The 12,586-nt window shown below is 42.6% G+C and overlaps 1 protein-coding gene across 1 annotated transcript; it reads right to left on the reverse strand.

Annotated features, from left to right (window-relative positions):
- Positions 1 to 4,609: 4,609 nt before the first annotated feature.
- DDIAS (DNA damage induced apoptosis suppressor) lies at positions 4,610 to 12,541 on the reverse strand. The gene is given in 6 exon segments (XM_050332301.1): positions 4,610 to 6,444; positions 6,447 to 7,452; positions 9,224 to 9,341; positions 10,373 to 10,534; positions 11,528 to 11,656; positions 12,518 to 12,541. Coding segments are annotated over 5 exon segments (2,943 nt in total). The 5' UTR covers positions 11,641 to 11,656; positions 12,518 to 12,541; the 3' UTR covers positions 4,610 to 4,900.
- Positions 12,542 to 12,586: the final 45 nt, after the last annotated feature.

Here is a 12,586-nt window from a genome sequence, read left to right on the forward strand (position 1 = left end):
CTTGGTGTTTAAAGTGTTTGATTTGTTTGGTTTTTGATTTGAACTGCAAAGCAAAGTTGCCTTAAATACAGGCATTCACTTGACATGATGTAACATCAGACCAACAAATGAGTGGCTGCTAAGGGTTTTCTGCTTGGGTTGAGCATGCCAAGGCTTTTGCAGCATTGACACGTCACAAGAAGGGCAGATGTAGAGCTGCTGCCCATGGGAGTGATGTCCCTTTTCACTAGAAAAAAATAATATTTAAAGTGGGAGGGATCATAGCATTTTGAAACGCCAAAGAAATGCCGATATCAGTCACTAGAGGGTGATCTTTGACAGAGGCACCATCCACTCACTGTCGTTGCAAACCTGTAGCAGGGTAAACTCTTGTCCTAAGCACAGTGTTAGGTTTGTGTTGGATAAAGACAATGACTGGATGTTTCAGTTGTCTTTTATTCTTTGTCCCAGTGACTTTTTTCTCCTCAGTCTTCAACTTGCTCTTTTCATGCCCATTGAATTCCATTGGTGTTGCCCAATGACCTTCCTTCCTGAAGGCCTAGAATCCTTTCGGACAAGATCTCCCATTTTAAGACTTTAGTCTTTTGGTAAACATTTATAAAATCTGTGCTCTGACTCATTCTGGGGATCAGGTTTCCTGCCCTGTGCTCTGTTCCACTTCAAAGATGACTTGTGCTAACACTTACGCTGAGAAACAAGCTGTGAAGCTTGAAGACACCATGTGTCTTTTACTGCCTCTTCCACTGACCTTGAAGCTCCTTCCTTGGTCAGTGTCTGACATGAGTGCTGGACCATCTGCTCTGTGTTCCCCAGGAAGCTGGCAATTTGAGGCAGTGAGAGAACAGAGAGATATTTGATAGTGAAAAGAGATAGTGAAAAGTCCCTGCATGCTTCTGGGTAGGAATTGGACAAAGGGAGGAGAAGGAAATATCCTTAAAACTCAGACAGCTCGGGAGGTGAGTAGAGGGATGGAATGTCTTGCCTGTGGGGGTGACGGCTGGAGAAGGCAGACTAATCTCTTCCTGGGGAAAAGTAAAGGGTAGGTGAAGGGTAGCAGCCCTTCCTTCCAAGGAGCCTGTAACCAGTGCGATGCACAACCTTCTTGTTCATCAGTTGTAGCAGCAAGGGCCAGCATGTGCCAGGCTTTGCTGTGGGTAAAAGGACTGTGAGCACACAAAGGCTCCCTGCAAAAAGCAAACAAGCTGCCCAGGGAAAAAAAATGCAAGGCTGACAGACTAGAGGAGAAAAACCAAGAGAGCTTTTACTGCCTCTCTTCTACCCTCTCATGGTCAATCCTCTCCCTACCGAGCACATGAGGAGCTCTGCCCAGAAGATGTCACCTTGCTGACAGAGGCCTGTCACACAACAGTACTTTTTGCTCTCACTCTGTGTGCAGTCTTCTTGCACAAAGCACTGGAGATCTGAGTGCCCTACATTAATTTCAATGGTATGCCACAGAAAGTCCTACCTAATTTAAAATCTAGTCTTGATTTATGGATTTCTATGCAGAGGGATTCAATCACAAACCCAGTATGCATTTTCAGGAGTTTTATTACCTTCAGAATTAAACATGCTGAGCTCTAGTCTTTTTGTACAAGCTTATAATTATAATCATATCTGCCTGCACCAAAGCTATCACTTAACCATAGGATGTGAATGAATTGTCTGCTGAGTAAAATCACTCATACTGGACCAAACATTTCATGTCAAGATGCTGTCAGGTATATGATGTAGAAGCTCTGACAGTGTTTCATAGCTGCATCAAGTCTCTGGCGTATCACTTGGATCAGGCCTAACCACTGTGATAAAGTGGGTGTCTGTCTAGTTCATCACAAGGGAGTGCTTAGAGAACCAATGATAACTGCAGTCTCCTGCTATGCGCTGTACTAGAAACAACTAGTTTTCAAGTTTTATGATGTCTTAAAACCTTTTCTGTATTGCCTTCCCTGTGCTCAGTGATTTGGGTATGAGTAATGTTGTCTTTCCCTTTATTTTTTCTACAAAAGCTATAAATGCAGATTTACCATTTCCAGGCAGGCAACATTTCTTACTCCTTTTCCACTTGCCCCAAGGATCCATCAAGTAGGATTTTATTTGCAATAAATAAAATCTTTTCAACAGGCATAGCACTGGTAAATGCAGATGCAGGCAAGGCCTTCTCACTTGGCCTCACCCTGGAGCCCTGCACTATCCTGACTGAAGCAACCACGGTGCAGTTCTGGTGTACTTGATTCGCTGTCAAATGCAGGGCTAAAGCTCTGCTGGGCAAGACATCAACAGTTTGCAAAGTCCATATGGCTTCTGCTGTTACCCTCACGTCCCTTTGGCTGTGCCAAGAAGCCTTGCATATGGAGCTGTGTGTTCCTTACAGTGCAGCAGTGCTGTGTTGGGCAGCAGTGGGTCACTGGCACCACACTTACATTAGCAAGCACGATGCTTGTGGTTACTTTGGTCAGAGAATCACAGAACGGTGTGGGTTGAAAGGGATCTTACAGATCTTGTTCCAACCACCCCTGCCATGGGCAGGGACACCTTCTACTAGACCAGGTTGCTCAGAGCCCCATCCAGCCAGGCTTTGAACACTGCCAGGGATGGGCAACCACAAACTTCTCTGGGCAACCTTTGCCAGTGTCTCACCATCCTCACAGTAAAGGATTTCTTCTGCCTATCTAAAGTAAATTTCCCCTCAGTTAAAAACATTATCAATTTAACAATTAAACATCATTAAACTGTGATGTCTAATTCTGCTCCTTTTTGCCTCTTTCTTTGCCATAGCTAGATTTTCCTTTCTCTTTTATTTATGTTTAACTTTCAGGGATTGTGGGGATCTAGGCTTGGACTCACAAGAAGAAATCTTGAGCCTCTTTCCACTGCCATCTGCTGTTGGAGCATCCTTAAACACCAGGAAGAACTTCTGGGGTGTGCTTGAGTAACTTGCTGGGTAGGGGAGCAAAAAGCTGGTAATTTAGGGTCTCCAGAGCTGGGCTCCCTATTCTTATGTCAGGCAAGTCTTTGAACTTGTGCCTAGGTTTCCTCAAACGTAAGTAGTGAAAAAACCCAAACCAACAAACCAATGCTGAGTTGAAAAAGCTTCTTTGTGAAAGCTTCTTTGTAAAGGGAATTTACCTGTGCAGACTTGCTGCTTGCTGTTTCTTCGGTCAGCCTGCAGTCTGAGCACACCCATACCCTTGTAGGAGAGGCTGTGCCTCATTTATACCCTGGTCAGCTGCAGAAGCAGCTTGTTTGATTTCAAATACTCTTCTCCTTCCCATCCCTCAAAGGGAAATGCATTTGATTAGAAGGTGCAGAACTTAGGGTAGAGACTGAGAAACTAAAAAGGTTTACCTGTATGCTTTGTAATGGTGATCTATGCTAAAAACAGTGGGTAAGGGACAAGCTGACAAGACTAAATGCCCTCACACTTCCCCAAGTTTCCTGAAATTAATGAGCAGGTACATAATTATTTTGAAAAAGAGAGATGAAGGCACACAAAGATTACTGCTAGAAGTCCAAAGGTGTTTTTCCCATCCATCCCAAACATGGTTTCTGTTGGCTGCCTTAGCAAGGTCCTGCCTGAACTCCGTGGTCTGTGTGGATGCCCCACTGAGGTACCTATTGTGAGACTAGGGGACTGTGAGGTTAGAGAAGCCTTTCAGTCACACATGAAACCCTTCTAGCCCTGAATCCAACAATGATCAGCAACACATAGTGAGTAAAATACACAGGAACAAGACGAACACAAAATCATACATTCCTACAATAGTCTTCTAACTTCCAGCAACATCTGCCTCTCAGGTTTTCTAAGGTAGAAGTGCTGTCTTTATAACCTGAAAGTGCTTTAGATACTAGTATTGATACAATTTGTTCCTTGCACGCTGAGACACAAAACTCTTCTGAGCAAACACTGAGTCTGGGGCTTAAGTAGGTGCAATAGAAATGATGTGAGGCCTCAAACACAGGAATGCAAAATGTCCACCTTGCAGCTGAGAATTAACCAAATAATCCCTCCCTGTCACCAGTCACAATGTAAATGGTGCACGTTCATTTTATGCCTCAAACTAAAAAACAAAACGTCACAGCAGGTACTTTTAGGTCTACTTCTGGTTCTACAAGTGTGATGCTGCACCCTCTCCAGCCCCTTTGAGCTGCACTATGACCTTAAAGACACCCACTCACAACAAAATGTCACTTTCTCCTGTGCTACCAGATTTACACACCCTTCTGTAGGACCTGACTTACAAGCTTGCAGCAACAGATCCAAGATTCTCTGTTCAATGATCCTAAATTCAGCTGTTTCGGGTGAGGGATATGGAAGACCCCAAAGCAAGGGAGAGGAAAGACACTGCCAGGAATCTGCCACTAGCAGTCTTTAACTTGAAAAAGCCTACAGAGAAACTGGGAGCTGCTACCAACCTCTCAGGATGGTGCCTCCCCCCAACTCAAGGCTGTCACAGGATCCAAATGGGCTCAAAGACAAGGCACCCACACGGTATTTGAAATCTTTTGATGAAAACTTGGCCTTTCTTCAGAGTCTCATCAGGTAATAAGCTGGAGTGGACATGGACTCCATGGCAGCTCTTGTGATGAAAAGACAACAATGCAACATTAATTAAAACACTCCACTTTACCTGTACTTGATAAAGTGAGATATATTCAATACTCATACATTTAAAAGTTTTTATTGCACATCCTAGAGTTAATTTATAATAAAATAAAATAACTGCAAGCTTTGATTTTCCCCACCTCTGTGGTACAAACATCTGTAACTCATCTTAGCAAGAGATATGCCAATAGGTGTATAAATAATTTAGTTCTTAAATAACTCTTTTCTTCTGCTGGATCTTTCCCAGAAGTTAAACAGAAATAATTAAAAAGAACACAGCATTGAAATATGTTTTTTCTAGTATTTTTGCTTATCGGAAAAAGGGGTCTGTGCTTGGAAGAACAACTCAGGAGACCAGCCAGTTGGCCTTTCCAATATACCCCCTGAATAATTTCCACTTGAAATGCGATTTTTGCGTTCTGAAGGGGAACAAGTTTCCAGGACTGTATCTTTTAAAAACAAGGTGTTGGTGACACCTGCAGATAAAGGAGTTCTTAGAATCCTGGCTGTACCCCCAGGGCTTAATCTCTCATTTTGGACAAGATTTTCATAATCACTGTTCTCTCTGCTTTCAGGAACAGGGTCCTTGCCAGTGTGCCCACAGGTGAATTGCAAGTCAGTAGCCCAGCTAACTGTTTTTAAATTTAAAGGCACAGTTGGATTATGCCTTTTGTTTGAAGAGGGAGCGATCCACTCCTCAAAGTTGGCAGGCAGTCGGCTGTTAAGGAACTGCTGTGAAGAAGAGCTACTACTTTCTTTGTCCTCCCTGCTACCTGGCCTCCCACGTTTCAGTAAGTTGCCCGTAAGCTGCTGCAGCAGAGTGTTTTGAAAGGAAGACCTAGATCGCTTGCATTTGGAATGGACTTTAGTGGGATTTTTAGGGGTGAAGATGGTGACAAGAGAGCTTCTTTCCCCTCCAGGCCACAGTTTCTGTAGAGGTTTCGTCACAGGAGTCGACTGTGAATAAGGAACAAAGTCTTGAGCACTAACTGAACTGCATTCTGAGTCATGAAAGGAGTAACCTATGGGCGTACTGTGCTTACTAAAAGCACAAGGGGACCTGTGTAGGGATGAGCTCAGTTTTGAACTGTTACAAGGAACACCTCCAGGATAAGGCACCAATTCAGGAGCTGTGACCTTCTCTGTCAAATTATCTTCCTGTATTAAAGAATTACATGATTTATTTAGGAATTCCACAGGTTTTGATACCTCTCCTGCACTTCCATCAAAGAGATCAGCAGAAGCATTGTAGCTGCTTTCAGGGAAGATGTTGTTCCACTGCAATTCCTGCCTTCTAACACTTTTGAAGGTATTATCTGACAGTTCTGTCAATGGTTTTAATTCTCTTTTATACATCCTTCTTGTATTGTGGGGAGTTGGTGGATCAGAGTCCCAGGCTCCTGTGAATGAAAGTTCTGGTTTTTGGCTTGGTGTAGCAGAATAATTTTCTTTATTTTCACAAGCAGCTAAACAGCTATCATGTGCAGAATGCACAGAGGTAGCTGCCTTGCTCCTTTTTAAACAAGAGGTTTCTCCACGCAGACTAACAAAAGACCAAGGTGGATTTGAAGTGTCAGTATTTGCTTCTTTGGACTGCACACATCTGCTCTCAGAAACAGAAGGCTCTGATGTAACTGGTGAGGACAGTGACACAAGAGGTAGATGAGGATTAGATATAAAGCAAGGTGATCCACGTTCCTTGATGGTTGAAGATAAAACACCAGGGGAAGACTCACACTGTGACACCTCATCACTTGGAGGATTTGCATTTGACTGAAGACAAGCCAAAAGTGTGTTCTCCCAACTATCCCAACTATCGTTCTCTGCTGGTGGCAAGAAACTCCCGAGATGCTCTCTGGCAAATCACCAGCCACTGGGGTTTGCCTGGGACACGATCTATTAAGATTAGGACTCAACTTTCTACATTCAAAAAGGGCGTATTTGCCGACATCAAGTCTGGGTGATGTTACAACATCCCTGTTGTCTTCTATTCTGGCTAACAAATCATTTAGGCTTTCCGAGAACGGGAGCTCTTCCCAAAGCACAGAGTTCACCTGAGACACTCCAGCTACGGTTACGCGATTAGGAGCTGAGGCACCTCTCTTGTAAACAAGGGAGTTGTGGAAGTTTTCTGGGCAACAAGAATTTCTACTGTTAGTCTTCGGGCAAATGTGTTTCACCTCAGATTCCAAGGGATGTTGTAACAACCTGGAACTGTTTCCTTGTGAACATTTACTCTGTGGAGAGGACACCCTCTCCAATTTACCAGTTACAGCGATACTGTCAATCCGACTAAGCTGAGAACTTAATTCATTATCCTTCTCTTTATCTCCTTCCTTCACAGAAGAGCTGCAAAGCTGTGAATCCCAAGGAGTTTGGTTGCTGAGGCTTACACTGCATGATTCTGCAGAGACAGGCCTCGCCTCTTCTTCATGCTGTTCACTCACCAGCTTTCCCACTTCCAGAGTGGGAAAGTCTTCCGCTGTTACCCAAGCAACAGATGAAGTCAGGCTGAAGGATTGTTGCCAGGACCCTACAAAACTTTCTCTGCCACTAGACTGAACAAAACAGGAGTTTCTGTCCAGGCTAAACAAGCTGCTGAGCTCACTGAGAGGTTCCTCCATTGGAGCTGATGATGCATCAGGTAAATATGAGCTGTTATTACCACTCCTGAGTTTTGCCGACTCCAGGAGGCGATCTAAGTAGCTGATAACAGTAAAGCCAGTAACAGCAGCATTTGGCAGGAGGATCTGGCAAGCTGTAAGATTTTTCATACTTCTATTAGTTCTGGAAGAGTTCTGCAAGATGCTGCTGGCAGCAGAACACCCTCCATCTTCCCTTGCACAACTCTGGGGAAAAAAGAAAACAAAAAAACCAACCAACTTAGAAAAAAAAATTAACATGTCTTTTAAGACAGGCTTAAATTTAGGTCTCACTTTTTCTCAGGATCTGCAGGGAAGAGAATACAAAAAAGTCTGTCACATAAAGCAGTCCCTGGGAAATAAGCACTGGCAAGGGCTATAAATGGCATCACAGTGAGAGGTTCTTTGCTTGTTGCAATTACACAAAGTTTTGGAGCCGGAAAAACAACCAAGAATTCTAAGAAAGGACTTCACAAAAAATTTTTTCCTCCCTTTAGGGCACTGGATGCTTCCGGGCTCCCTCCAGTGCAGTTCAGTGCCAATGGCTCGCTGCCTCAGGCCAGTGCTTTTATCCAGGAGGCACTGGGCAGCACTTGAAGCAAAGCACTCTGGTGCCAGCTACTTGACTTGGCAGCTCAGCTATCAAAGCCAGCATGATATTTTCTGTGCACTACCCCCATGAAAGGGAAATAAGCTACAACCTTTATCTCCTCAGATTTTTGTGGAGAGTAGTGTTTCAGACGATCTTCAGCTCAAATACTTTATAAAACCTGCTTCTCTCTATGCAGAAACTACAGGTGAAAAATTACATTTAAGGCAGAGGGAATTACCTAATATTTTAAATGGATAGACCCTTTCTCATCTACCACTCAAGGTCTGGCAAAGTCAGAGGCCAAAAAGCAAATATTGTTATCTCCAACAACCCTCCTCCTCCCTGAATCTGTGTCAGGGTTGAGGCTGAAGGTGGTTGGCCAAGAACACCCTTCTAAGGCAAGTCTTAAAAAAGTGTGGTAAGCTGATTCTGAATTTTATCTGAGAGAGTACAACTGTAGGCACAGCTGAACACAACTACACAGAAATGTCTATAAACAAGGGCTGAGCAAATGGTCTTTGAATGTGTGTTCAGCCCTTACGTGTGCAGCAGCAGCCATTTCCTGTGGCTCTTGGCATGTACGATTTGTAAAGGCATCAGGCCCAGAGACCTGGTGAAGGGTTCCAGGCAAGTAGAGTTAATCCATTAAGTTCTCCAACTTCCATTAATTAAAACGCTGGGCATTACGAAAATCTAAGCTCAGACACAAATCTCACAATACCTGTGGGAGAGAAAAAAACCCTGCCAGGTAGGATTTAGTTGACAGACTTCAAAATATGAATGACTCACACAAGCACCACCTGAAGAGAACTCAGAAGACTGTTTCTATGGCAGGATTACTAAGAATTAATATTTCAAAGTCTGTTAAATACATAAAAGAGTCACAGATGCAGATGTTGAGAACAGCTGTACTTTATCAACAATTTGAAACATGCTCTTAAATCCAAAAACATTAAAATGGTGCAGGGGGATGTGTTTCTCCTTACATTTCCTACACCAGGAGACTATGCAGCATGGGAAAGGTAGGGCAGCGCTTGGAAAGACAGTCTTGTTTCTTGCTCGAACCGTACATGGGTTTTTACAGACTCCAAGCTGTTACTGATATGCACAGGAGCTGGCACTGCTCAGGCTCTCTGAAAAGCACCCTGACAAGCTGTCAAGCTGACTACTGCCATTCAAGATGACTTTTGGATGTGACTCATCTAAAATAACACAGGAGTCTTGGGGAAAAGAAGCAGAATCCTTCTCATGTCCTAGCCTTAAATTTTCTCAAATTCCCAAGAGATGTTGTACATGATGCATTGATAACTCAGTCTATATCCCTTATTGGCTACAAAACCTGGTGAAAAGTACTCATTAAAAGAGAGTAACGTGCATTAAAATTACCTTCAATCCAAATATAAATCTTTTTCCAATGAAACAGGTTTCCACTGCTTGAACTAACGCTCCTGTAGATGCCTCTGCATTTGTTTCTCCTGACAGTTGATTGAAGTCTTGCATATACCTTGAGTAAAAACATTCAGAAGTATTGGACTGACAGAGGAAGCCTTATGTAGCATTTTAGCTGTACTATAGTGCTAAAGCGAACATACGTTAAGGAGAAAATTTTGTGGCAGTTTAAACTAAACACAGAATGAAAAGAGGAACCTATGAATTCAACTGCTTAGTTCACTTAATTTGTTAGTGAAATAGAAGCTGAGTAGATTTAATAGACACACAATTTTCAGGTGTTCCCTGCGTGGTTGTGATTTTTGGATGAACACAGCGTCTGTATAAGGCTGTCAACATGCTGCTATTGCTTACACATCCCTCCTGCCCAGACCTTTAGAGCATACCAGTATCTATACACGGAAATAACTGCTTTTCATGGCTGACAGCAGTACAGCAGTGCAGGGCAAAATGCCTGCCACGAGTATGTTATTAATGCTGCTAATATGGGATTAAAAAAGCACTCATATTTGAGCCAGTGATAAAACAAGGCATTGAAAAATAACAGACTAGAGCAAGAAGCAGGAAATGCATGTGAATATCCTATCCCAGCAGTTTCACATTTCAGAAAATGTGAAGCCTATAATGCGGGTTGTCAGGCTCTGAGGACTAGCAGGCTTTCTTAGAAATCCCTTCTTCTCTCTAAAGGAAAAATCCGGTCATACTGAATAAAGTCACAAGTGCATCCAAACTGTTAAATAAACAAAACCCAGAGGCTCCATCTCAAACAGAGAAGAAAGGACACAAGGAAGAAGCCAAACCAACCAAACTGTGAAGCTCACTTAGCAGGTAGTAGCTGCCTTCAACAGACAAGTGGGGGATTTATTCTACTACCTAGAAGCAATCCATCTCAAGATGTAAAGGTTTCAGGGGAAAAAAAATAAAATCAAATTTCAACATTTTCTCAAGGTGATTGGTACCAAGGAAATGCTGGAACACTTCAGCAGCTTCTTCCCACTCATTTCCCCACCATCTAGTGTCATCTTAATTTTTTTAGGCTGAATAAAAAGCAGCAGCTAATATGGTCAGACAGAATCTATTCCTTACCTCTGCAGATTTTCTGCGGTGACCCCAAAGAATGGATCTAAGCAACTTCCAAAAACAGTGATGTCAAACAAATCATTAGTGTCAGCAATCTTTAGGGACAATCTATATCTGTAGCTTGCATTTATAGCTTCACCCGTGCAGCCACATTTTAGACAATTAAACCTGAGAAAAGACAGTAATAAGATAAAAAAGACTGAATACGTGAACTTCTGTGAATACATGAACTTACCTGCTGAGGTAAGAACTTATCTGCAGTATTACTACTATAATGCATCAAATATTCCATTAATAACTGTAACATTTTTCTCTCATTCTGTACTTCTAGAGGCATTAATCTTACAAAGAGCTCAGAGCAAGGTGTCTGTATCATGACAGAATGCCTCTGGCTTCTTTTACTAATGTATTAAATGCTACCCTCTTGTGAAATTGGAGAGTTGGTGGGCTTTGAGTGACTGTTGGGGTGTAACTTTCAATTCCCTGCATTCCCATTTTTCAAGTTTCATTCTGGTTTGGGATTTTTCATCCTGCAGCATTAGTATAAATACCTAGGTTTAAAAAAAAATCATCAGGACACAGCACTGTTACCTTGTATTTCAGCATTTGAAACAACAGCTATCCCTGCTTTACAAAGTCAGCTCCTTCCACTCACTGCTGACATTCACTGATTTACTGTTCTTCACCCAACACTGTAATTAGAAAGGAAAGCTCACACATTTCTGGACACACAATCAGTGGAAGAGTCATACAGGACTACCTGGTGTGTTGCACATATATAATGAGATGAAAAAAAAAATCAAATCAGAATTTCATTTAGAGGGGCTTTCAGTCAATGCTTTCCAACTTAAGAACAGCACGGAGTGACTGGACAGACTGCAGGGGATGCACTTGGAAGCCATTAACACACATCATTTATTCTGCTACACTGTCCTTTGATATTGCATGGCACTGAATGCAAGAGAATTCTCGGTCTGCAATGATCTCCAAGCTGCTACTGGAATACAAAGTGATTCAAATAGTGATAAGCAACAAAAATATCTGAAATCAGCACTTATTTCTAACAGCTGGATTTTCACCAATTTGCTTCAACTTGTGTTCAGCTAACAGAGATTCCCAAGTTAATGGAAAACATTTAAAGATCCCCAAAACAGGACATACCTCCTAGAATCCAGTATCAGCCTAGATAAGCAGTTTTGACAGGCAGGATAGGTGAAGCAGGAATTCTGGATGGAAATCACAGAGGCAGCCAAAAGTCCCTTCACACTATTCATGTTTTCACAGCATCACCTGAAACGAGTTAAGTCGAAATGATTTGAAGAGTTCTCATTTTATGAGATGTTAATATTAACTGCTTTCACTTGGGTTGCTTGAACACTTTGAAAAGCAGCCCTCGGGAAACAATGAACACTGTTTGAATAGTAACTCAATTAAGGTAACATCTATTGTTACCCTTAATTAACTATTTTAAAAGAGGAAAAAAAAAAGGATGAAGTTATGTAATAAGAAGGAAGCGTTCATGGCATTCCACACTATTGCAGACAGATCATGCAAATTCTCATTTGTATTTAGGGAATCTTTAGTCTAACTAACCTTGAATGCACCACTACAGCAAACCACTTTCTTATTTTTTTCCCTTAATTTAGAGTGAAGTCACAACATGGGGTTAAAACCCGAAATGATTCTACACTTGTAATTCTGCAAACTGGTTTTCAAATCAGAACCAGAGAAACAAAGCCTACTTTTTTTTTTTTTTTTTTTAATCTGCACTTTTAAAAGACATCAGAAAAAAACCAAAAACGCACCCCAGAAAGCAGAAAACACTGCAAATATTCCACTGAAATATGGGGATATAACGCAGCGTGTAAGCGCTCACGCAGGTTCTGGCAAGGGCCAAGAGACTCAAGATCTATAGCTCTATTCCTCTTCGGAAGAAATACAGAACTCGTGGTCTGGACACAAGTTAAGAAGAGGACAGTACAGACAGATCTGTTTTACTTCAATGTTTTGTAATAAACAAACCAACCCAAACCTCAGCGCCCGGCCGGGGAACCGCGATCGCTCCCGCCGCGCTCGCCGTCTCCCAGCAGACCGGCCCTCCCCACGGCTCCCGCCGGGGCCTGGTGCCCTCTAGCGATCCCTCCGCCTCACTCTCTCCCTGAGGAACTGCAAAACACGAGCGGTTAACACGTCTCACGCCCAGTTTTCACCCCCGCGCTC

This window comes from Myiozetetes cayanensis, unplaced genomic scaffold (assembly GCF_022539395.1).
Source record: "Myiozetetes cayanensis isolate MyiCay16 unplaced genomic scaffold, myiCay2020 scf5-8, whole genome shotgun sequence".
Taxonomy (NCBI): domain Eukaryota; kingdom Metazoa; phylum Chordata; class Aves; order Passeriformes; family Tyrannidae; genus Myiozetetes; species Myiozetetes cayanensis.